At 38.8% G+C, this 27,557-nt stretch overlaps 1 protein-coding gene across 1 annotated transcript; it reads right to left on the bottom strand.

The window, feature by feature from the left end:
- Nucleotides 1-967: 967 nt before the first annotated feature.
- On the bottom strand, nucleotides 968-26,939 carry niban2a (niban apoptosis regulator 2a). Its single transcript, XM_049737188.2, has 14 exons — nucleotides 26,651-26,939; nucleotides 19,307-19,437; nucleotides 17,065-17,193; nucleotides 16,872-16,977; nucleotides 16,534-16,701; nucleotides 8,613-8,728; nucleotides 7,104-7,208; nucleotides 6,850-7,012; nucleotides 5,860-6,047; nucleotides 5,616-5,771; nucleotides 5,312-5,425; nucleotides 5,075-5,182; nucleotides 4,141-4,252; nucleotides 968-3,001 (listed from the first exon to the last, which is right to left on the bottom strand). Exons 1-14 carry the CDS (start codon nucleotides 26,703-26,705, stop codon nucleotides 2,133-2,135), a joined length of 2,520 nt encoding a protein of 839 aa, XP_049593145.1. The 5' UTR covers nucleotides 26,706-26,939; the 3' UTR covers nucleotides 968-2,132.
- Nucleotides 26,940-27,557: the final 618 nt, after the last annotated feature.

The raw sequence follows: 27,557 nt of genomic DNA, 5'->3' as shown, positions 1-27,557 counted from the left end.
TCGGTGAGAAACGAGAACAACAGCACGTCTATGTGGTCGGGCTTCGCGGGGAAATCCAACCACCTGACCTCAGCGATAACACCGACATGGGGAGGAGATGGCCATCGACCAATCATCTCATAATATTTTGCATGCTTTAATATTCATATTGTGTTTCTTTAAAACTGGGCAACCCGGAAGAATGTGTCGTCTTTTGGTGGTCACAAAAACGCACGAGTTTTAGTGTGAGGGACCTGGGACCCAGGCCTGTATTAGTGCGCTTTGTCAGGAATAAACAATTGGTAAATTTGGTCTGATTGATCTACTGGTCTTCTCTTTGACAGAACGAACTCGAAAAATTGTTAGGTGCGCCAGTGTGTGGATTAGGACATAGCAATTTATGTGATAAGTGTTGATCGCAATTTGGAGTCAGATCAATAACTAAAATCCGTAACCTAACAATGTTAACTAGAATAAAAGAGTCTTTCATTTGACCAAAAATTAAAAATAGGCTAATTAAATTTGCGTTTTTACTGCATGTTGAATTTTGAGGTAGCAGACAGCCGCTGAAAAGCCAAAATCAAGATAGATATTACCTTACCAGTTCTTTGTTTACTCCTTTTGCATTACTTGTAAAGATTAAATATCAACCCCAGGTGAGCTGAATATAGAAACTACAGATGGGTGAAGACATGTCAGGTTGATTATGGGATAATAAATAATGCCACAAGAGCTAGACAAATTCAACAGATTATAATTGCCGTATGAATAACTGATCATCAATATTGGTAATTAAAAAAAAAAAACAGCCACATGGAGGCATTTTTAAAACAAAATACACAAATTATGCTAAAAATAATGGAACAATAAAGCAATTACTGTCTGAATAACTGATCATCAATATTGGTAATTTAAAAAAAAACAGCCACATGGAGGCGTTTTTAAAACAAAATACACAAATGATGCTAAAAATAATGGAACAATAAAGCAGAGTTCAGGAAATAACTTTATTAATCAATAATTGTTTGTACATATTTCAAGATGACAAGATCTGGAAAAGCAGAACCACACAGGTACAGGAATAAATAAATGAGTTGTCAGTACCCCTCCATTGAAAGCATTATATAGTTCAACACTGTAAATGCTAGCAACAAAGATGTTCTGACAAACGTGCCATGATGCAATAGGTGGATTCACAATAAAGCATAAGCAATATAAAAGAGAGAGAAGGATCTGCAACTCTCTTCTCAGCATTTAAGATAAAAACAGATCACAAACTTTTAACAACGGAATATTTGACCTCTATGGTAGGTGTAAAAAGCGTCAACACTAACTGTGTTTCATGTCAATGTGTCATGGTTTGTCAACGTCTCTAAATGATTAAACTCACAAAGCTTTTTCTGCAGTAAGTAATTTGCAATTTGTAATAACTCATCCCAATCTCCGTGTGACGAATAGGTAAAAAATTCATGGTTCACAAGGCCTATTTGAGTTGAGCAAACTGAACCTTTGAGTCTAATGAATGAAAAAGGAAATGTGCTTAAGAAGACACCCGCAAAGTTGGATCCGATGTACTTATAGTGAAGATGGAGATATGTAAAAGCCAATAATGTTCACGTTCATGCAGTCGACAATGTTTAAAAACTCCCATAAATTATGCCAGTACTATGAACGCAATCGTTTAAAACACGCATTAAGTAAAGACTATATTATAAATATGGAAACACTTGCAAAAATAGTTTGGAAAACTGTAGTAGCTAAAGCAACATACAAAGGATTATAGCTGTAGCTCCCCCTGCTGTCAAGGAAGATCGATTGATTACTGTAAACACGTGATTGCGAAATTGGTTAACGCTTAATATTTTAGATAGTCTCCCATTGGACCCCAATGGTGCTTTTTTTTGGGCTGGAATATTATCAGCAGGGTTCAGATTGTTATTTAAAAAAAAACAAAAAACAACAACAACAACACCATATGGTGCATTCAACTGCCATACACAAAAGATGAAGGAAGCGTCCGTGGGAATTACTGCATACATAAAAAACAATCATCTCAGAGAATTTCCAGCAAAGGAATAAATTGGTGTTGAGGTGTGCAACATCAAACAAGAAAAAGATACAAAGCGAGTCCATATACAACACACCTTGGTCTCTCACAAAGTGAGTGTTGCGGATGGGTGGTCTTCCTCCGCTAAAACTACATCCACTTCTACAGGTTTGATGAGACTGTCCTGGCTTTTTGGGCTATTTTTGACAGACTGAGGATGATCGTTTGGAGTGGAGTCAGTGGCCAATGGTGGCTGTGGTGACAGATCAGCTTTAGCTATGCAAACCTCCGTAGTTTGTTCGCCGTCACCTTCCTGTACTGCTAATTCTATTTCGTTAATAGCACTCTTAATCGCCGCTTCCTCCTTATCGTCTTCCTGTTTCTTGTTTCCTACCAACTGCTGGAGCATTGACTGTGGTGATTTCTTCTCTTGTGGAGATTTTAAGGGGACATCCTCCGCTAAAGGAGTGACTTGGCTCATCTCCCCATGCACTTCATCCTCCGGTGTGATGGAGCTCAATGTTGGCACTGACCTGTTGGACATGTCGCTTTTGGCTTCTTCTGGTAGTACCACTTCCATCACTGGATTGATCAGATCTCTGATTTCCTCCACACTATCTGGAGATTTTGGCTCCTTGCACTCATTGCCCTGCGCCTGCTCCTCTGTATCATTGGACTGTACGGTATCTTCTTCGGGGATAAGCTCCACCCCTGGAACTTCCAAACAGGACTCATAGGGTAGAGGTACTCCATCGAGCTGGATCATTGACACGACTTGCTTGCGTCTTTTTCCGGAATCTCCGTCAAAATCACCACTACCACTTAGAGAAACCTCTGGTTGACCGTTGCCAAATTTGGTGGCCCAGTCCACTGGAGGATTTTCGCCAAGAGCGTGGAGGTCAGGGTCACTGTTGCTCATTACAATACTGTCCCTGTAGAGATTGTGCCTCCTCTGGACAGCAGCCTCCTTCACAGCTATACATAGGAAAATAATGCACAGTCACAAATAACATTCATGGCAAGTCTTTAAGGCTGGATTTACACTTCAAGTGTGTCAATTCAAATGTTTTTTTTTTTTTTTTTTTTTTTTTTTAAATCAAACAAAAATCTGATAGATGTCCGATATCTGCCAATGTGACAAGGCGGAACAATTTTGACAAATAATTAGATTACCCTTAATAGTTTGATTCAATATACGATTAATTCTTCAACGCCAATATGCCTTGTATTTTTTTAACAAACAAAAGCAATTAATCAATCAGTATTATAATAAAGAATATCAGCTTTACAATACATAAACTGGTTTTACCGGTTAGGCTTATCGTAAAATAAAGACAATTGAACCATGAATTAAAACACACTGACTTCATTATGACATCACACAAGTCTAACGAGTGTGGTGTTAACTAAAATCAGTAAATCATAAATGAGATTATAATAATGCGAACAAATCTGTGGCTTTATCAATTTTTATGTTTCATAAAACACAACACGAATAGATAAATAATATATAAATGAAATAAAGTGAGTGACTGACTGATATTAAGCATTTTTTTTTAAATTACAGTCGTGTTTTAAAAATCGCATTTGGATGTGGATTTAAATTTGATCATTGTTCAGCCCTAATAAAATGCAAGACACTTTATAGTAATATATAGCTGTCTTCGTTTGCATACAATAAAAATACTCTGATAATCTAAATCAAAGCAAAAATGTTCACATTAAAATACAATTATTGTAAATTAGATATTAAATAATAATAAAAACAAATAGGTATCATTGAATTGTAAAAAAAATGTGACTGTGGCAAACAAAATCATGAAAGGGTCACGCTAGAATCTTTAGCATTTAATATATAAAGTGAACATCTGTATTCCTATTATTGTTTACTTCCATGTTCTTACTGCCCAGTGTTGCTAATATGTAATTTTAGGTTTCCGGATGAAGGTTATTTAATGTTTTCAGTGGATGTAACGGTGACATTTTGAAAACATGTCACTTGAAATGAAAAACTGGGAACTTTGACCTGTAGTGTAAATCCAGCAAGTCATTTGGTGATTTTCCTAACTACAACTACACATTTCATTTATCAGTCTTCTTTCCTTATTCCTTACCCATCATTATGTCCTTCGTGACAGACTGCAGCACCACCTCCTCAAATATATTTTCCACAAGAAGGAAAGGGGAGAAATCCGCAAAGATGAGCTCTTTAAAACGTGGAAGCTCCTGTGAAGGAAGTGGACACAGATTCTTCTATTTAATTTCAGCATCATTCAATAAAAGCCTGCTGTGTCTAATATTGTCCATTGGGACCATTCGTTATTTGTCTCATTATTACTAGTCCATTCCAGTCCAGTCAAGTCTTACTTTGGGCTGCACATCACCCAATTGCAGCGCACACATCCGTAGACGAAGAATCATCTGCATTCACACTCACACCTACGGGTAATTTGGCATTGTCAATCGGGATTAGGATGCGGAAGGAAACCCAGAGAAAACGGACGCAAGCACAGGGGCAACAAGCAAACTCCACACAGAAAGGCTGGAGCCGGAATTGAACCCAACACCAACTGTGAGGCTACGTGTGAACCATTACCTTATAGTACATTATTGTAAATAGTATTGTTTCAATGCTGGTTTAACAGTACTAACTATCAAATCTTGAATTTAATTTGAAGAAATGGTATCTATAAAGCATTTAATTTGAAAAAAAGAGTACCTATAAAGCAATACATGGTTAGCAGCATTAAACCTTAAAGTGATTGAGGCCTAATAGAAGGCAGAACTTTTGGTTATCTCTCCTATGGCTGTCTCCATCAACAGAATTAAATGTAATACAAATATTTCAGAAGAAGAAAAACCATTAATTGCTGTGTGAAATCATTTTTGAAGCCTGCCGGCATCATAACTAAATTGGTACTACATTAATCAAATTGAATTGACGTGAGGATGTAGCAGTTGAGTCACGACACTCTTGATAATATAATGTAGTATACAACAAGCAAAATAGAAAGACAAAAAATTGTAAAAATAGAATGCAGTATTTACGGGAGCGCAAGACGGTGCGAGCTGCTGCAGCATGTAGGGGATTATGATCTGGAGCAGAGCCTCTCTGAAGAACTTCTTGCGTACTGTGCTGCTGTCGTAATCATACTTCTGTGGGGAGAGACGAGTAACAAACTGCTATACCATCTTTTTCTTCTCAATGCAGCTCATTAGTATGAAAGCTCTTTTTCAACAATCTGTTACACTGTAGGATGTCTGTATTCGTTCGTGTCAGTTTACCTTGAGCACCCTGTCCTGACACCCTTGAATGATTTTGCACATGTCATTTTCTCCCTGGCCAGCTAAAGACTGTTGCAGCAGCTGCTCAAAGGTGTGTACTGCATTGTCCATTTGCTGTTAAAACAAGAAAACCCCCACAAGTATTTCAGTGGTTTAAAATGTCATGCACGATCACTAAGAGGCAACTGTGAAGATTTTCTCAGCCAACCAACAGGTTTGCCGCTCTCAGCCACACTGACGCTGTATTGACTAGGTATTGACAAGCTGTGAACATTCCATGGAGAAAGGCAGCTTGGATTCTCACCTCCCTCATGAGGATTTGAGCCCTGCTGACAAACACAGACGGGCTCGACACTTCGAACCTTTGCTGTAGTCCCTCCAGGTTTAGCTCCTCCACGTTGTCATAGCAACTCTTCATTTTGACTGGGTGGAAGGCAAGCATAGAGAGCCTCTCCATATGCTGAGAAGAAATATAGACACAGCATGACACAGAGCAGGGTGGCACGACATAAAAGCAACAAATGTGCCCTGACCAAATCATGACTAACCTCTCCCAGTCTTTCTTTGTCTCCTCCATTTAACAAGTTCTTGCTGATATCCACCACCTCCCTGAAGAAAACATCCCTGACCTCAGCAAACCCTCGGCTGGTAGGCTCCATAAGGGCCTCTAAGATGGAGTTGATGTAAGGTTGGACACTCCTTTTCAGGAGAGACTCAGCTTTGGGTAACACCAGAGCTGCACATAGCCGCGCCACACACAAGAAAACAAGTAAACATCATTTGCTTACATGAATAAGGCCACGGGAACTGGTTAGTACTTTTCTTTGTGACATTTAACGCTATGGTGTGACAAATGCTAAAGCTTCAAGTTTTTCAAATTCAATCCGTAATATAACACTGACAAGGTTTATAAATTGTTTTATATATAGTTTTATATACGTATTGCTTCGGTCATGGCTCCAAGACCTTTGAAAACGTCTGTGAAAACGTCTGTGAAAACTGCGTAACACCTATGATCGGGGTCTCGACGGGACGGCTGATTTGGATGTGAAGTGATTGTACCAATTTAATCATTATGGGGTGGTGTGTTGAATCAAGATTGGTTTTTATGTTGATTTCCTGAAAAGTAGTGGCTTTGGTAGATCTAAGAAAACAACAGTGACGCTCTCCAATTACTGATGCCTCTCAAATAGGAAAAAGGCAAACATTTTTGTTACGTTGCATTAAACTCCCACTGTCTGCGTTTTGCTCATGTCCAAATGATATCACTTAAAAACGTATCCTTTTCCAGTCTGCAGACTAGCCATCTCACCGTGCTTATGATCACTGATGCAAGAAATCCACCACATCATCTCACTAATACACACATGACAACAGCCAATGAAGCATTAACTATAGCTTGCCAAGGTCAGGTTACACAGCATAGTTAGCATCAACTGATTTATATCATTATACTAGTCCGGTATGTTGTTTTGTCATTAAAAAACCCAGCATGTGAAGTTATAGAGAGGGTTGGGGGGCTCAGTGAATTGAGTTACCTCGAATCTTACTGCTGACATGTTCTTTAGATGTTATGACCTGGTCCATGTCAGTTCTCAGCCTGGTGTCCAGCTGAACCTTCTGAGCATTACAGGTGTCAAGAAGAGTATCATACTCATTGGTGGTCTGGGCCAAAACTTGCCTGTAAACTGCATCAGAGATCTACAAAAAACATTATTATGACAATAATAAGCAATGTTATCACTCTTTCATTGTGGTTGCGCAACATTGTAATAATCTCACGGGAACTCACAAACATCCAATCTCTCTGCCTTTGTTGCATCTTTCCTTTCAGACGAGGACCAATTGCATTTCTCAGTTCAGGATGGAGACCTTCCATCACTAGGTTTGCCAGAATCTGGACATAGGACAAACATTTAGAGTTAAGTGATGATGGCTGAATAGCCCAAATGTTTCAATTGGAGCAATCATTTTGAAGATAGCCTTCCAGGCCTTTTTTTTTTTTTTTGGCTTGAGGTGTGTGTGGGGAGGGGGCCAGCCTCAATGAAACCAAAAGACACACTTTTACAGAAAAATGCTTTGTGAATATGCTTCGGTATGTTCATCTGCAGTATTGGAAAATAATGTTATATAGTTCAAAAAGAACAATGGCCAAAGTGAAATATTAACTTGTTTGTAATACTAATTTGTTTACTTTGTGTGCTCACCCATTCTCTATTAATATTTGCCTTTTATAATGTCAGAGAACTGAACAGTAGCATGTTGAGCGAACTAATCGATGTGCAGAATATTCAATCAACACACGTGAAAGTGGATCTGAAGCATTTTTGCGTATTGATCACATTTAGTAACAAAAGAAACGGTTGAAGAACAGACAAGTTGATTTGCGTAAGTCATTATGAAACAAATGTTGTATTTTCATAGTCTGTAATACTGATTTGCTTTACAAAAAGTATTTGTGTGGGGTTAACATGCCTACTCAGAAGCACTTAACTAAACTTGTTACTTACCAAAACCTAAAAACTAAGAAAATCTTACCAAGTAGGAACATTTGAAACAGTACATACAGTGTGTTTGGTAGAACACCCAATCTTTTCTAAACCTGTACAGTCTATCAGTAGCACATAGCAAAACTTAAAACACAGCATTACTTAAAGCCACAGAACATGCAATAAGCAAGGGAAAGGTGACAGCAATGAACACAGGGTGATTCAGGAGCTCTCTTAGAAAACTGAAAGGGACTCATTGAAAAGAGAGACCCACTCAATAGTATGCGTGTGACCTTTTACATGCTGTTAAATCAGCTATCTTCTACATCCATGTGTTCATGCATTCTTGTCTTACTATTATTACTGAAGTGGGTGAGCACATGAAGAAGAAAATGCCCTCTTTTTTTGTATGGCCAAAACATTTGTATTTATATTTTAATACAGTTTTATGTGTCATTTGAGGTGAACAAGGCCAGGGGCAAGGGTGATAGGTTGAGAGATGGCATTCAGTATCAATTAGACTTGGGTGTGGTAAAATGGGAGCAATTTATTTAATGAGTTTTTAATCACTTGCTACAATGATTATATTTCTTCAAGGTGAAAGGGGAAAAATCAGACTTCAGTAAGAAGACTGATTGCAGTGTAACTTACTTAAGCCTTCTATTTTCTATTCAGTGAACCTAGCATAAAGTTTTCAAACTTTGGTAATGTACGTGTTTAAGCCCTTAAGGAGGAAGGCAGAATGAACAATGAAAAGCCAGCCAAGCGCAGGGTTAGGTCATCAAAGTAGAAAGAGAGAGAGAGCGCCCAACCTGTGGAGGAGTTCCACACATCATGTCCCAGGTCCCATAATGTCCTTTGGCTTGTCTATGAAGTCTCACACTGTCAGTGAAGGCTGGCGTCTGAACAGTGCAGTCCTCAGGGAGACCTGGAAGAGGGTCGTTGTGTATGTGAAGAAAATTGCATCAACCAATACAAGAAGCCGAAAAACAAATATCATCACAGTAGGACTAATATACGTAGTTAATAGGATTCCTTTCGTGTGATTGCATTGATGATTTCCAGTTGTGACTATTTATTGCAGACCCCTGTTTAAACATCAGGTTTTTGAGACATGAAAAATTAAGATAATTTATTTATTTTTAACTTTATAAAAGAGGAAGTACAAATAAACAACTGAAATCCTGTGTTTGCCCACGTATATCTGCGGTAACATGGCCTTTATGCAAAATGGCCAAAACGTTAAATCTTTGTTTCATTCATTCATTCAAAAAAAAAACAAAGACAAAAAACAATTAAATAGCTCATCTCACAATTAACCTTAGTTGAGAGACAGCAGATTAGTTAATTCTGAACACAGCCAGGTTCCAGGTATAAAAGGGTGTGCACACTTAAGCAACCACCTTACTTCTTGAAAAGATGAATAAAAAGTCAACATGTTCATGTATTTATTGTGGCATGAGAGAATGTCTATAATTGCATTCTGGCTGTGAATTGCATTTAGTACCTGGCCATTTGTAGAATTTTCTATAGGAGATGACAAAGATGAATCTTTGTGTCTCAAGAGTCTAAACAACCAAATGTTTGCCATATTCCTCAAAAGAGGAAGATTCTTTTTTTGTTTGTGACAGAAGTCACATGGTTACTGACAACCACCCAAGTGACAGGAACGTCAGGAGCTGTGCTAAAACAGCAAGAGTGCTGTATTTTTAGGAAGTTACTTACTGTCATGTGGTTATGTTGATGTGATGAGTGAGACTGAACTGGCTTTAACGTAAAAAACAACAACAAAGCCATCAAGACCACAGGATATAAAACCCGGAGCCAGACATTGATAATTACTTTGTGATTAGTAGTTCACCTTTATTGAAAGTATTCTCATTAAATAAGATCTTGTGTAAGAAGACGTAAGAAGAGCTAACATTTTTATTTTTGGCAAATTGCTCGTATGATTCTGTTTTGTCACTTGTCACTTAAAACTTTACCTCAAACTATGAACAAGCCAGTGTTGTGATTCCAGGTCTTTGACTCAGAGGAGGCTGACAAAGTCAGGAAGTGAGTAAGGAATTGTTGGTAGGAGGGGGCAGTGTGAGCCAGACAGGAAGTTGCCCCTCCCTGATAATTTTGCAGTGATGGGTGAAAGGGGCCAGTGGACGATGATCTTGGGTAAATTTTACATGTAGATGCTAGACTGAGACTTAGAAGAATAAATCAGACATGTTGCCAGGTCTACGCCTTTCCATACCAGCGAAAATGTAGGGCGGGGGGGGGGGGGGAGGGGGATGCCAGGGGGGGCGTAATAATTGAAAATAATTGAGAAGCACTGCAACCCAACCCAACCCAATCACAACAGCCAAACACAAGTGTTGTATGACACCAACTTTGCCCTACTTGACCTTCTGAACCCGGGAAAATAGCTGGATGATGTGTGAAGTTGAGGCAGGAAGAGAAAACAGAAACATTTGAAGTTTCGCTCTAACTTAAGGAAACATGCGCCACAGTTGACCTTGTGAAAGCCCAATTTATTGCTTTGTGACAAAGTGAGACGGTATCCGAATTGTGAGGTACGTGATGCACAAGTACAGGTCAGATCTATTTTAGCTCAGTCTTTATAAAGTTTGATTGGTTTAACAAGCTGCAACAAAAAAATTGAAACATTATCGTTGGTTATGTTTTGGTTCATAATTATACTTGCTGATGGAGTATCATAAGTATTGACATAGGATTCTTTAATCCCAATCCTGCGTTTTTTCTTATTCCCGACAAGCCATGTCTTTTTACATCTAATAATCTTTTTGGTTCCCATGCCAAACGGTTTAACCACTAGACTATACAGTTCCTCTGCAGTGACTGTGTGTACACTGTGTATAAATAGAACATGTGGCAGCACTTACCACGGCATAAATTTGGAGGTATTTCCCTACTTGCCGGGCGTACTGCACTCTATTTGATCTATTTAACAAAAAATTCCCAGGCCTTCAAAGTCACCAGACAACGGCCTTATCTAAGCTTATCTAAGATTATCTAAACAATCAATTCAAGGCTTTAAAGTATTTGTACATACATGTGAAACTTAGTTTGATAAACTTTACATTATTATATATTTGTTTGTGTTCATAGAGGTGTTTCTGATATTTATCTCTTCAAGTGTAGGTAAATAAATCAACCATATGATTTTAAGGACCTCTTAGCATGACAAAGTACACTTCTGTACTATACTGCAATAATACCATAGATCAGGGGTCAGTAATTGTGATCATCTAGGTCCAATGTCCTTCTTGTTTTATCAAATGGTTCAAATAATACCTCATGAGTCTAAAAATGATCTATACATAAAATAATATGAACCGATCCCATATGCTGTACAAACGTGGACAAAATTCTCGATACCCCTATTTTAGGGAATGAAATACTCACAACCAAAACAAACAGATGTTTCCAGACAGCATGTTTCAACAGCAAAAGAATTCATGGCTTATAGACGGCCACTTGAGAAAAAGTCTAATGTCTTGCTGGTAGTCATTCTTGTATGTTATATTAGTTGTGTGTTTTGGATTAATATTTTGTTGGAAGACCTTAGAGCTTTGACAGAGACCAATGTTTTTGGCACATTTCTCTACAGACAGAATGCCTTGATAGTCTTGAGATTGCCTTGTACTCTGCACAGATTCAAGGAGGTCTGTTCCAGAAAAAGCAAAGCATACCCAGAACATGACTGAGCTTCCTCCATGTTTTACAGTAAAGACAATGTTTTGTTTCTTTGTATTTTTCATTTTTATGTCTGTGAACACAGAATTTGTTGGGCCTTGCCAAAAAGCTCTCGTTTTAGTATATACACAGTATATCATACATTCAAAGTAAATTCTCTTAGACATTTTGTCATGATGAATTGTGGCAAATTCCAGTCTTGCTTTTTTTACAATTTGCATACAGCAAAATGGCTGCCCAAGCCCACCACCTTGTCACCGGCTAGCCACCACCACACCACCCCACAAACTGTCGGCCTATGCAGGGAAGGTTCTCGTGTGGTACACGCTGGACTGCGCTCAAGCCAGCCAAGTCAAGCTAGCTTCCACAACAGTTGTTCATATCACGCTATGCCCACTTAAGGGTCAACTCAAAAGAAATATTGGGAATGATTATCCGTTTGATTATATTTTAGTGGCCATTGAGTCTTTTTATTTCATTAACAGAGGGGTACTAAAATTGTGTCTAGATGTTGCTGAGATGCAGTGGTCTTTATACAAATACTGTACATTAAAATGCTTTACATGTGTTCTGATATCTGTATGCAAAGGCACAAGGAAAGCAAGTATGTTTAAATAGCTGAAGGGGGAGGAGTGTTGGCTGTGATTGATGGTGTTCTGGAGGCCCGTGGGAACTCATAGGTGCCTCTAACTGCAAATATGAGACCCTGGTTCATCAGAGTGAAGACCAAACTATTTCATGTTGGTCTCAGAGCAAAGTCATATTTAAAGGTTAGCAACGTAACGCATGAGTAAATGAAGTCTCCAAAACACACCGTACTTAACATACGTAGTTACACAAGTGCCGTTTTTATATGTAAAAACTTTTTTTTTTTCCTACAATATAGGGCAAACTCAGTTCAACCTTTTTACAATTTGCCCTTTCTTCCTGATAATTTAGAAAGCCCCATACTTTAATGATGTGTACAATAGGATAAATTCCAAATCCTTTTTTGGTACTTGTATGTGCTCTCTACCATGAGTCTACTGCCAAGGCGCACATTTAGGTCAGCTCATGGTTTAATTCTGCGGTGTACATTCATAGTGACACATAAACCCCAGCTTTCTGGGCGATGAGGTCACTGTTGAGCAGAAATGATTTACATGGCACTGTGCAAATCATTAAGGCCTCTAGTGTATTTGAGTTATTTTTAACTCATTAAGCATCCCAGTTGTTTTTTGTATTCAGCTGACAACTGCCCTGCATAAACAGTTTTTACTTACTCATGTGGTCTGTAGCTGTTAATTGATTCCCTATGAAGAATTCACTCAGTCATGCATCATGTATGATAGCTTTGGAAAAGCTGTGCCGAATGTTTTGCTACAAAATTAGTGTGTGTGACAACTGAGACTACACGGCCAGTGCTAGAGCTTCAATTTATTTCATTACCAACGTCAATGTTGCCCTACTATACGCTTTTGCCTCATCTGCAATAAAAGAGGCAAGGTTTGGATTGTAAAATTTGATGTTCCCTTGAAGAAAACAGGGTGCACAGAGCTAATCAAAACACATTTTTAAATTGCCTGCATAGAGGGCAAGTGTCATATCCGTAAAGCAATTTTATGACCTCCGGGAAAAGTTTTTGCCTGTTCTGTTTTTCTTTAAAATGACAAAGGTGAGACTGGGCTTGTAAACGTAAAGCCATGAATGTCATCAATTCACAGTGATGCAATTAACCTCTGCATGCCATTGCTATCGTGAAAGACCAACACTGTCTGGGTTCCTCATGACCCAGGCTCACAGATGGAATGTAAATCAGGAACTAAGTGAGCATGCCCAAACACGTTGTGTTGAGAAGTAAAAGGTTGAACAAGGCTGGGTCCAGGCAGGGACTGGTTTTCTTTTATGACCAAAATGTATGCACTAGTTGTTCTTCTAACACGTTTACACCTTACGTCTGGTTTGGGCATAGGAATGCATCAATATGGCGTAAGGAAAATTCCCCTTTTTGGGATGCTTTCAGGTATGTATTTAAAGTCAACGTTAATTCCTCCCTAACCAAATTGGGCTATTCTGAAATTGTTGAATTTAAACGACATTTTAAAAGAAAAATGCCACATAACTCGTTTCAGCACTTGGGGTATGTTCCCAACTGTATATGCGAATATTGAGAAAAGATTATGAAGTGAAAAACCCCCAACAAATTTTGCTTCTATTTCTTGCATCATTTGAAGCTAAAAGATAACCATTTACTAAATAAGAATTCAGTTTTCACTGTAACCTTTGGCACACATCAAGATCTATTCTAATAAGTTAAATTTTAGCTACTATAAAGAAAGCCTTTGAGCGTTGATCGGAATCGCTGGCTGGTGTTAAGGTGTGTCTTCACAGCTCCATGCATGTACAGTAAAACCTCATGGTTGTATACAGTGCTCAACATAAATGAATACTATACCCTTTATACAACAAACATCTATATCGTGTCTGTTATGATTAGACTAACTTGACTAACGATGAGTTTTGTGATTTAGGCTACTTAATTGCTAGATTTTCATTTGTGTGTACTACTGCAGTCAGTGAGCTGCATTATTATCAAATTAGTATCTGCTAGAAAAAAAATACTGTGAGCAAGTATTTTGTAGTATGCCATCGAGCAGTGATTCTCAACTACATCAGGACTACATGCCATCGTGAGGATGCCGGAAGCATAGATGAATGTCTTGTTCCCCCAAATTGCTCTGGCAATAAATAAAGATTTCACCAAGTAGTGCCAATTTCACACCAGCATTTTTTAGCTTTTTGTTTGCACCCCCAAAACTGTGTGCGGCTAGTGTTAGTGAATTAGTTGTTGTTCATCTATGATTTTGCAAAGTGCTCATTTGCAAATTGGTGGGCAATTACCTCAATTGAATAACATGCACATACCAATGGGGCACCAAAATGCATTTTGCTTGGCATCATGGAGAAAAACATTGGAGATCACAATTTCTTTTTTTTTTTTAAGAAAATGTATTATTTTCTATCCCTCTAAGATTGAATATTAGCTTGGGAATAGGTTTTATAAATAATAAATGAGCGCAGACTTTTAAGTACCACGTTGTGTTGTAACTAATAAAATTCTTCATAATTACAAGGCACTAAGTATTCTGAACTTAAGTTGACCAAAGTGCCATCATTGCTGATGTCCATCTTATAATTTATGACACATTCAATTTAGAGAAAAAAAAAAAAAAAAGCCTCAGTACTCCATTTTAACTTCTTTTTTCCACTGCTGGACATAGCCATAGTCCATGACCAAAGTGCCATCACTGCTGATGTCCATCTTATAATTTATGACATATTTAATTTAAAAAAAGAAAAAAAAAAAAAAAACCAACAACTCAGTACTACATTTTCATGTCTTTTTTCCACTGCTGGACATAGCCATAGTCCATGACCAAAGTGCCATCACTGCTGATGTCCATCTTATAATTTATGACATATTTAATTTAAAAAAAGAAAAAAAAAAAAAAAAAAAACAACTCAGTACTACATTTTCATGTCTTTTTTCCACTGCTGGACATAGCCATAGAAGCTATGGTTCTGAGCATAGACTCCCTCCGTTGAACTTTCCTTTACAACAACAGCGTGGCAGCCAGCTAGAGATTCCTTTTTAGCAAAGCATGCATCACTAACTGATTGTAAACCACTTTCATTCCAAGAACAACAGCACAAAGGCAGCTTCTAACATAGTTAAACTGAGACATCGCCTAACTTTGTTTCCTAATTCTGTTAAGAGGACAAAGTGGGAGCAACATCAGCCATTTTCTTCACTCTGTGACCATAACCGCAACACAAAAATATTAGGAACTTTGACCGGTGTCCTGTCCACAAACTCAAACCTCTCATGATTCACACAAAGTGTTTCTGACATTTTTATAACACAAGCATAAGATAAGCAGTAGATCAAAGACATGTACTGTTTACCTTACCTCATGTGGACATTTTTAATTACTACTTGTGCATGACTGTGTAATATTTAGTTGACAAAAAGATAGACTTTACAAGCGTCACACTCATTTTTGAGTTTGAACGACTTTCACTTACTGTATTTTCCGCACCATAAGGCGCTTTGGGTTAATCCATCAAAATCCTCATCTTCTGTATCCAAATTAAACAGTTGAGCAAGTTCGCCATTAAACATACCAAGTTCATGTGTTTCGTCTCTACTGCTACTAGTGGCAATTGTCTTTGTCCTTGTCTGTTATTTATCCATTTTTACATTTGGCACTTGTCTCTTGTATTCTTGCACTCTGTACACTGCTGTGTCAAGTAAATTTCCCCGCTGTGGAATGAAGAAAGTTCTATCATTATCATTCAATTTCTTTGCTTTCAAAAACTCTAGTTGCTGTGGAGAGCAGGTTCATTGTCCATCTGCACTGTGATGCTACATGAGCAGATAATATTGGACGGAACACACCAAAATTCCTCCTGATACTTTTGCCAGTGGTCACGTCATCAATAAACAGAAGGGAGCCAGTTCAATTTTCAGCCATTCTTGCCCAAGCCACCACTACCACTGCCATGCTTCACTATTGAGGTGCTATGTTTTGGTTCATGGGCAATTACTTCTCCATACGCATTTTCCCATCACTCTAGTGGAAGTGGATCTTTGCCTCAATTGTCCACAGGATGTTCTTCAAGAACCATGAAAGGGTTTCTTTGAGAGGTTTGGCAAAACTCTAATATGGCTTTCCTATTTTTGACACTCACCAATGGTTTACATCTCACGGTGAACTTTTCAGTCTCATGATGTCTTCTCTTGCTTGTTGTCTTTGACTCACAAACATCTACTTCCTGGAGAATGTTCTTGAGTTAGTCAACTTCTTTGAAGAGTTTTTTTTCTTCACCAGTGTTATCCACTATCTTCCAGGTCTTTTGGTGTTGCTAAAATTACCAGTGTCTTCTCTTTTTTCCATCTCAGATGGTTACAGTACATTTTAATTTGAGAGTGCTAACGATATCATGTGCATGTTTGAACAATGTCATTTTTCTGTTTTTTCTTACCATTGTTACAGTGCCGGACGCAGTCTTGCAAGACGGCATGCCACTTCTGCTGCTCCTTCTCAGTCATTACACAGAAGTAATGATGGCGGGCGTACGGGTGCCATAGGATGAGTGGGAACTGGGTTGCACACTTGATAAAAGGACTGCTGCCCAATTTGGCTTTGACATCTAAAACGAGGTACAGAACAAAATAATTAAGACATTGGCAAATAGCATGCCTTCACTGTTTAGTTAATGATTTATCATACACGCAAGTTTTGTACAGCAATTGTTCCAACTACGTAGCTATGCTATTACTAGCACTAAAGGAACGAGATGATTGTCGGTCTACTATGTACCTGGAAGGCTGGTGTTAATCAGTTCAATGTAATCCTCAATGGAGGTCAGGGCCTTGTAGCCAGCACAGTTGATGGTTATTTTGGGATGTAGACTACGCTCATGTGCCTGTTGAAATAAAATAAATAAATAAACAATTACATATGGTAATGACCAAGCTAAAATTAGATGAAGTTGCAAGAAAAGTGAACCCACTGATTTGCTCTCATACAGGTTGATGCTATAGTTGTTTGGCACTGATACAAAACGATTTCTCCATTTGCGATTCTCCTCTAGGTACTGGAACAAATTCCCTGAAAAGATTGAACGGCCAGCCAAAGGATCCTGAAAGAAAAAAAAAAAGTATTTATAGTCATAATAGAAGAAAAGCTTAAACATGTTTTTTCTTGCCCAAAAAGCTTTTACTCCATAGTCTTAGTTGGGTAAAAGGAAGGGGAGGGGAGAAGATTCGGGTGGTCAAAGTTCTACACAAAATAAATTGATGTATTTCTTTTCACTTGAATTAAATCAACCTAAATTGTTGGTTTTGTCAGTTCCAATATATTGTTATATGTACGTACATTCTGTATTTTCTGACAGAAAACCTTTCTGTATGCTGGTGACTGATGAAATTGTCAAGATTTCCTTTTTTTGTATACAAGATAAAAGTAAAGCAGTACAACAAAAAGACAATAGATACAGCTTTTAGGTTGTCTTTGATTATTTAATACTGTATGAGTAGGTGATGTCACGGGGACACACACTTGTCCTTCAAATTATGAGGAATTAAACACTACAAGAGAATTCCAACAACTCTGATTATGTGTGAAATGTGCACCACTTTCTATTGCATGAAAAGCATGCATGACAGACACCAAAATGATGATTAAAAAAAGTGGTGGTTTAAAGAGAGAACACTATTGAAAGTTGTATCTCATGGTTTCTGCATTTTCAAAATTAATTGCATTTACTTATTAAAAGCTAAAAAAAAAAACACCTTATCCACCCCATGTGAAAAAGTACTTAGTAAAAGTACTGCATACTTTACTGCATTCTTTGTAAATATAGCATGATTATATATATATATATATATATATATATATATATATATATATATATATATATATATATATATATATATATATATATATATAAAAAAAAAAAAAACATCAGGCCAACAGCCAAATATGGTGTTGGCAGTTTGATGGACTGAGGCTACTTTTCGGATTCAGGACTTGGATGGCTGTTGTAATTATTAGAATCAGTTTTGTCACATTTTTCTGTCAGGGTCTTTTTTGATAAATCACCCGGCAACTTGTTTTTTGTTGCTCATCTTCATATACAAAAAAAAATTTCAAGATTGTTAAGTGTGGCTTATGAGTCACCCTGCTGAGCAAGGACATACTTGCTTTATCATCTGGACTAATGTGACGTACTATTTTTTGATGTAAGATCCACGTAAAAGACATTTTATATTCTTGAAATTATAAACAAATCACATCAGTGTTAAAAGTATACAGTGGAATATTTTACAATTTAGAAACACCTAAAAAATATCTGTCATGACTTCGACCGACTAAAGCATTCTTAAGTATTTACTTTTGGCTTTGTTGTGATGTTGTGTATTATCTTGTGTGCAAAGGTAATATGATTGTTTATGTTTACGAGTTAGTATCTCACAGAGGTAAACCTATTTTTTTCATTTGACAATTGGGTTTGCATACATTTCTATTACTTTAAATGGGAAAAGCATTGTAGTGTTGCAACAAATGTAGACAAACAACTACAAAACTCAGTATATTCTTTCTCCCCTGCAAAGAACGGCTAATATTGTCGTACTGAACAGATAAGAGAGGAGCAGAGTTTTCAGCACACTATATCCATAGGTCTGCTCTTGTATCCCTGCTGGCCAAGGCACACAAACCAGAATGGGCATCACAATTATAGGACAAGGGGGTGACAAAAATGTGTTTAATTATGTCATTGTTTTATGATTTTACAAAGTACAATAGTTCAGTGCATGTTTGTCTCTAAAATTTTTTTTAAAAACAATCTTGAGGTTTTGGGTGGCAAGCTGGAAAAAATTAATAGCATTTCTATTCATTTTGAGGTAGGAGCATGGTCATGGAAAAAATTAAATATGTATCCTAAGGTATCACTGAATATAATATGGAATCTGTCAAGGTTCCACACAACTACAAAATAAGTACTGAGAATTATGTAAAGGCAGAATTTTCAACATGTCTCTTGCAATGTGTGTATATGGCAATTTCTATATGCTGGGAAACATTGTGCAGAATATAGTGTGTAATCACAGGATAATAAAGAGTTAATCTGTGTAGTGTTGGAACAACACTACACTCATGAGGGAATGCTGTTTAACTGCATAGCCTTTAATTAGCCTGGTTGTTAGAGGCTTTCCTTGCGGTTATGAAAGAAAACTGCTTAACAAACTTGCCTTTCTGTGGAGCAACTGTGATTGAGGCCCACCACCTCCTTCTATCTCGTAGCGGACGCAGTTGAAGAGAGCGACGGTGTATTGCTGCTTATAGACTTCACTGAACTGTCTCATCACATCTCCAGTCTTCACTGCAGGTGAAAACAGACACACAAATTTACAGTGGGGAATGTAAAAGACTGACAACGCATCAGCAGACAGTATGAGGGTACTGCAAATGTTTTTTCAATTTTGGATTCGTTTTAACTAAGTTTAAAAAAAAAAAAGGTATTATCAAACCTCTCAAGCATTTTTTGCATGTTGGCTTGTTTGAATCTATTATAGCTCCAGTTTAGGGTGACCAGACGTCCTCTTTTTCCTGGACATGTCCTACTTTTGAGACCGAAAAAAATGTCAAGAGGTAATTTCAAAATTGTCCGGGATTTTGTTTTTGGACTGCCGCCGCCCACTCCAGCACTCTCACCATCAGACTCATCGTTAGTTGCGGTTCCAATTATTCCATAGGCCTATCTATCTATCTATCTATCTATCTATCTATCTATCTATCTATCTATCTATCTATCTATCTATCTATCTATCTATCTACTTACACACACACACACACACACACACACACACACACACACACACACACACACACACACACACACACACACACAGACACACACACAGTAGCTCACAAAAGTGAGTACACTCCTCTCATTTCTGTAATGTTTTAATCATATCTTGTCATGGGACAACAGTGAAGAAATGCCACTCTGAGACAATGTTAAGTAGTCACTGTAGAGCTTGGATAGCAAAGTAAATGTATTGTTACTTCAAAGTAACTCAAAATACAACAATGAATGTGTAAAATGCTGGCAACAAAAGTGAGTACACCCCAACAGAAAATGTCAAAATTGGACCCAAATGTCAATATTTTGTTTGGCCACCATTATTTTCCAGCACCGCTGTAACCCTTTTAGGCATGGAGTTCACCAGAGCTTCACAGGTCGCCGCTGGAATCCTCTTCCACTCTTTCATGATGGCATCACGGGGCTGGTGGATGTTGGAGACCTTGCGCTCCTCCACCTTCCGTTTGAGGATGCCCCACAGATGTTCAATAGGGTTTAGGTCTGGGGACATGCTTGGCCAGTCCATCACATTTGCCCTCAGCTTCTTTGGGAAGGCAGTGGTCGTCTTGGAGGTGTGTTTGGGGTCGTTATCGTATTGGAATACTGCTCTGCGGCCCAGTTTATGGAGGGAGGGGATCATGCTCTGCTTCAGTACTCCACAGTACATGTTGGCATTCATTGTTCCCTCAATGAACTGTAGCAGTGCCAGCAGCACTCATACAGCCCCAGACCATGACGCTCCCACCACCATGCACTTGTCTTTGTACTCTTCATCTGGTTGCCGCCACACACGCTGGACACCATCTGATCCAAATATGTTTATCTTGGTCTCATCAGACTACAGGACATGGTTCCAGTAACCCATATCCTTAGTCTGCTTGTCTTCAGGATATGGGTTACTGGAACCATTATGGTCTGGGGCTGTATGAGTATCTTGGAACCAATTATCCTCGACAAACGAGGGATTACACTACAAATACCATATTTTACGCACCATAAGGCGTTTCTAGTTAAAAGGCACAGACTCAATTGCGGGGTCTATTTTTTATTTAATCCACACATAGGGCGCACCGCATTTTAGGGCGCATGTATGCCATGACTTACGGTAAACAAAATAACAAAAAACAAAACAAAAAAACGTCACAGGAGCAAGACAGTGAGTTCGGTTGTACTTTATTCTATTGTTTAACCATGTACTCTACTGTACTCACATACGCAAATCAGTCCAAGTCCTCAACTTCTGTATCCAAATTAAACAGTTGGGCAAGTTCGCCATCTGACATGCCAAGTTCCCTTGTCATTGTCTCATCGTTGTCACGGTGCTCTTCAGCAATGATCCCAGCTTTCCAGGAAGCTTGAATTGTGCCTCGTAAGCATGTCTCTTTGTCTATGCCATTTTAGAGGGTCCTAATGCTGTTTTCTTTGCACAAACGATAGTATTTATTTATCAATGGCGGCGGAGGTATGTGCTCAACGTGTTACGTACAGTCCTCTAATTGTTTTTTTGCCCCGATCTACGTAAAAGGTAACGTCCTCTGATTGGTTCATTGGGTCTTCATATTACGCCTGTATAATACGGAAGCCACACAAAACAACTTTACAGATTTTGGAATTGGGTCCACACAAAGGTGTGTATTTTTGAGAAAATTAAAGACTTTTAAGTGCGCCTTATGGTGCGGAAAATACGGTAATAGTCATTGTCAGTTGCAGACCTGATTTAGAGCAGTGTCTTCCTCTACAGATCAATCAAAACCCATTAGTTTCCATTCTTGTATAATGGTCTCCCCACTATTTGACCTAGTTCTACTCCTAATTCTTTTTCCTCAACACTCCGTCCAAGAAAATATCGGAGGGGATGTGCGTCTTTCCCACGTTCCGGTGCTGGAAAAGTGAGTCGATGTATTTGGCTCCGTCAGCAGCAGACAGTGTTGACTGTGATATGTTTATGGACGGGACAAAAGGAAAAAGGGAGTTGACCTTAAGTTGGAGAGCAGGAAGCAAAGCGCTGACATGGTAGCACTGATGTGACAAGAATGTGTCAAAGAAAAAAAGTGACACCAGAACTTAATAAATGCATCGTGTGTTTTTATATTTAGTACACTCAAAACATTCAAAGACTAGATGGCTCAAAAACAATTTGAGAATTACACAAATAGCTCTCAGGGAAGGTTATTTTTGTTCCAATGGGTGTGTGTTGTGTAGTTCAAGGGGACCAGTCTAGGTGCATTTTGTTAGCAAGATGAAAATACTATACTGGGATACTGCTTATGTGGTCTAAAGACTATCCATATCCTGAAAAAGGTTTGAGAGCACTAAGTCTATGCATCATTACTCACCCAAAAATGTAATAACTCTATATTTTCCACTCGTTGCCCTTTTTGTAAAACATTCCAGATTAGGGAACCAATGCCACAGAAATCATGATGATAAAATGAGTAATTTATTCTGTGTAGTTCATTCTTTTTTATATACATGTCTTTTTTTGTTCAGAAAGTGTCTGGTCCATATAAGAAGGACAGCAAAAACATTTACTTCATTCAGGTGAGATGTGGCCATTAGGAATTTCAGGAGACTACCAAACGGTTGGTCTATTTCTTTTAACCATAAGAATTGGCAGGCTGCCTTTGAAATGTAAACAGACAGAACCATAACCAACTCTGACCTTGTTAGTAACACAATGACCAATATGAATTGACAAATCATAGCTATCATGATGCTAGCTGCTGTTTTGGTCTTAACCATTTGACACAATACAGTCTTAAATATTGTAATACACTTGGTAACGTGTACTTTACATTTGTATATTATTCAAAACCAACCAAGGACATTTTTCTTGTCTGGTGGTAACTTCGCATGTATCCCTAGGACTTAGGTTGCAATTCTGCTATTCAAACTTTCTGATGACAACGTTATGAGCTAACATGCGAGTGTGTTGCAAGTGTTTTGTGGGGTCATGGGAGGATCATCCTGTGACAATGTGATTCGACAGCAAGAACAAATGAATGAATCACCCAAGTTGTTTGGAATGATTTAAACTTCAAATCAGTGTTTTATCTGCCCAGCATATACATTTCATGGCTAAAAATCATGTTTTCGGTATATTTTGGCCACGCACAAACACACGAAAAAAATAAATCCTGTGTCATATCTGGAGCGTCAACTTTGTGATCGTTCATCATGCACAAACAATGGTAGTGCAAATCGAGATGCAAATTGTTCCATTAAAAACGAACACCAAATCAGAATTTAGGTGAGAATGAATCATAGCAGTGTCATGCGTACTAGTGTCGCAGGCAGTAGTGGAGAACTTAGGTTCTGAAAGTACAAGCCATGCCACAGGTTTTTCTACTTGTTTCTATTCAATCATCAGGTAAAGAAACTCAATTGCCTGCTGTCCTAGCACAAAGGAAGTTTGCAAACTTGGACGCTGGTTTGAAGAAATGAGCTCTATCAGGCTAGGTTAGCGAAGGGGAATATCTTCAAGGTTGCTACTGGCCTGCCCTTTTATGGCGCTTCTGATACATTGCACAGCTTATGCTCCCTTTCACTCCCTTCTCTCGTCCACACACACAGTCAAAAACATAACACTTTAATTAATTTTGTCTTAACCCTTATTTTTTGTGTGTTGGGGGTACATAACATTTTAGTTGATCCCTACAATTCACGGGGTATCGAGAAATGACCAGCCCGCGAATAGAGAAAGGCAATGTATAATTGATGCCCATTTAACTGCACGTCCCTGCTCTCTTACACACAAAATAATTACCATTTTCATAGTGATCACACAGTAATGTGCCCTTAGGAGTTAACATACACACCATATGGAGTCAAAAAGGCAGCTCAAAAGTTAAGAAAAGAGTAAGGAGTGGGTGGTGGTGGTTTAAAGGGTCAAATTGTAGATTTCTCTTCTTCTTAAAACATTATTTTATTATCTCCATTCATTTACAATTTGCATTTTTTTGTAATCTGAGACAAAATGCATCTGCACACAGAAATGTACCAAATGAATTCTCATTCCACGCCACATCACAATGGCATCTAAAAATACTCGTGGAAACAAACATTTGCAGGTTGTCAAATGCCAAAGAGAAAAGGGTGCTGAAACTCCAAACCATTAAAGCAAATCAGAATCATACATTAACCTGTCAGTCCTCTCAAATGGATGTCAAAAGCCCCAAGCAATTAATTTCATAGACGAGGTAATGTTTAGTGAGAAGATCCAATAGGGACAACTTCCATCTTACAGTATGTATAGTTTGTCTGGCTCCTAGATCAACTTCCAGTAAAGACAACGCCTTTTGACCATCAACGACAAATGTCACCTGAGACGATCTATTCACAGAGTAAGATACTTGGATGAAAACCAAGAAAAAAACATAATATGGGGGTCTGAGACAATTTGGTCCCAAAGTCAATTAGTGTGAATCAAATGGGTTGATTGCTGTTATTTTTATGAGATGCATAAAAACAGTTTGTGAGGATCAACAAGATCTGGGCAGCAAATTAGATTCGTAGAAGTCATAATTACAAAACCTGTTTAAGCCATTAGACAGCGTGCAATTGTGTTCAGTATTTCTGAGAGCCCATTGTTGGGTTCAGTGCCACAACAGATACCTCAGACCAGTTGTTTTTTTTGTTTTTTTTTAATTTGCTTCAATATATTTTACATTCAGTACACAGTATGTGAAATGGATACGCGCAAGGTCAACTGATTGAACTCATTTTCTTCTCATCATTTTGTCCATGCATTTTCAGGTTGAAAGGTGTTTTTTTTTTTCACTGAACAGCTAAACATCGGTCTACTGACAATTTTCACTTTTCTATTCACAAAAGCATGCACTATCAAGTATTGTTTTTTGGAACTAAAAGCGGGTCGTTCCGATACAATCACACATTATGGGAGATGTTTACTAATACACGTCGCTCATTGGTCGACTAGATTCACCTTTGCAGCACCTGATGATGCATGACTGGAATTTACATTAAATACTGACACTATTTTCTTAGCTTGAGGTATTCCGACCATATAGACCAAGGTTTCCATTGCTCTGACACTTCTGAAAATAAATTTTTGGGTGACCTTCAGTCACCTGCTGAGAGGTAAATACAGGAGATGCTCATTCCTCATCTATTGCTGTTTTTTTTAGCAATGAGCGTGGCTCTTTCTGACGAATGCATTAACTGCAGTGTGGTTTTTGAAGTTTTCTGTTTTGTCCAGCCTTGCAAAACTGAGCCAAGTTGAGTGCCAGAGAAGAGGAAAAGTAGTGTCAAGGCAAAAAACGACCTATATGTTGGTATGAGCACAATTCACTCAAGAGATTGTGAATGTGGGCACTCATCCAGAAACGAGTCAGCCTGCCATGTGAAGGTCAGCTTTGTGTAGTAGTACCCAAATGTCATCCTGTAGCTTCCCTTTGAAAATGCAGAGTTCAATAATTTCTCAACAGCTTTGAGTCCACATAGCATCGTGTTTCACGTATTCTGCCTAGTAACCGATGTCCTAATATGTCTAGCGATTACAATGTAACCGGGTGGGTAAACTCATTTTATTCGCGGGCCGCATTGTAGTCATAGCTTCTTTCAGAGGGCCATTATGACTGTCAACCCAAATAAATTTATGAACACCTCACATTATATACAGTAAAAGCTACAAAACAAATGGACAAATAAGTCGTTTTCAAATCAGACGAGTAAAAACTGGTCAAATATTTAAAAATGAAGATATTATTAAAAGTGAAGACAACTTGCAATTCTAGTAATGACACACGAATCTGATGCACAATTTGTCTTCGCGGGCCACATAAAATGGTGTGGCGGGCCGTATCTGGCCCTCGGGCCTTGCGTTTGACACCCGTGGGTTATATCTACTAGACATATGAACGACTCCTATCATTGTGTACACAGTTAAAAAATTACGAGCAAAATGACCCAAACAAAGATCATTTATTTCATCATACGGCTTGGCAGTGCGAGGAAACATCGCTTTTAATGTACCCGCATGTCGTTTGAATGCTTTCATGTCGGATGTGAACTTAAAGCAAACGTCCTTTTATGTGCCTCATCGTAATGTGTTCCCTTTTCCCAAGTTGTTTGAAAGCCTTTGCCCAGCTCGCTCTTTTCAGTGGCGAGTGTTTAGAAGCCAAGACACCGGCCTCGACACGTCTCCTCTGCCCCACGTAGACTCTGCGCCTGGTTGGAATGAATCCCACACAATCTACGGGTCCACACGTCAGTGGGAGGCTGGAGGAATCCAAGACTCAAATACATAGCAGCCACTACCAATTTATACAAACATACTCGCTTTTGGGAAAACCTACTTATTATGTCTGGGAAGAGGGCCAGCAGCACATTGGGCAACACAACTCTTTCGTAAGCTTGAGTAGAATACTCCGCTGTGATCAAATGTGATGTTTTTGTACTGACACGGGGTAAGGTGGTGGTGGGTGACACTTGCGAGCAATTATGTCGATTCGCTCGTCAACTAATGATTGTTATTAATAATCTATTTTGGGCGGCACAATATGAGCAAAAGTAGTTAAATAAGTAACGAATAAACCGGTGCATTTGTGTTTCGAAATATTTGACATTGCTTATGGGCTACACTGTACAGCGACGAGCAACGGCTGACTAATTGCTGGCAAATAAAATGTGACTCAAACCAAAATGTCGTTCCAGTTTGGGCTTTGTGCCAAATTAGAGGGTGTTGTTGAGGCACACCCTCCTCTCATACCTGTAATCATCTCCCGCTTGCCTTCATCCAGGTGAGAGGAAACCACGTCCCCCATGGTTGCAGTAGAACCTCCAAGACTCGATCACAATCCGAACTGGTTGCAGGCGTGTAAATTCCGGGACGAGTGCAACTAGATTCCCAAATCGTAGCACAATTATTCGGCCTAAGCCCGAAGGCGAAAGCTAAAAACGTCTTCACGAGAGAGTCGCGAAGCTTCGGCGCTGCTGCGGCTGCTGTTTCTGCTCGTTTTGTTCCGGGCACTGGGCGGAGTGGCAACACCCTGGCGGCAGGCGGGGACGATCGAGGAGAAGGAGGAGGAGACGAACGCACGGTTCTGCTTCAGAAAGTCGGGACACACCTTCTGGGAATCATCACTGGTCCAACGTGTTAAGGCGGCCCTGCTTTGGGTGTGGCCACGAGCTGCTAGGTTTCTCCACAACAATCACATTGTATGACTGTATCATACTATTGTTTGAAGATGAAGGCCACCATACAACCTATATGAGGTTTTGATATGTCATTCCTTGCGCACAGCACGGTCCGTAAACGCCTGGAGACATTTTAGGTTCATTTTAAACGATTACTTCGCAGGGTGGCATGGTAAGGCCGATTCTATTGTTTCATTGTGGTAGAAGTACAGATTACCCTCATTTTCACCTTATGCATTCTGATGTTCATGCGGAAAGATCCATGCTGCCCCCTTGTGGACACTTTTTGTATCATTCAAACACACTGGTTAGTTATTTTATTCATGGCAAGCATTTGATACCCTACTGCTGGTGTTCTGATTGCTGGATTGCCCAACAAAGTCTTGCATCAGTAGTAGGACAGTTTAATTTTTGGATATAAGTCAAGAGACGAGGGCGTTACCATCAATGTCTGTCTGCATTAGTTGACATTTGCGTGA

Source organism: Syngnathus scovelli, chromosome 13 (genome assembly GCF_024217435.2).
Source record: "Syngnathus scovelli strain Florida chromosome 13, RoL_Ssco_1.2, whole genome shotgun sequence".
Classification (NCBI taxonomy): Eukaryota; Metazoa; Chordata; class Actinopteri; order Syngnathiformes; family Syngnathidae; genus Syngnathus; species Syngnathus scovelli.
Note: the sequence above shows the minus strand (reverse complement) of the source record. Positions and strands in the feature narration are given on the sequence as shown.

Coding starts and splice junctions, on each gene's coding strand:
- niban2a (XM_049737188.2), bottom strand. CDS start 26,705: ATGGGGGACGTGGTTTCCTCTCACCTGGATGAAGGCAAGCGGGAGATG. Junction 7,209..8,612: donor TGTGTGGAACTCCTCCACAG/GTTGGGCGCTCT, acceptor TCCTATGTCCAG/ATTCTGGCAAACCTAGTGAT. Junction 3,002..4,140: donor CACGAAGGACATAATGATGG/GTAAGGAATAAG, acceptor TCCTATGTATAG/CTGTGAAGGAGGCTGCTGTC.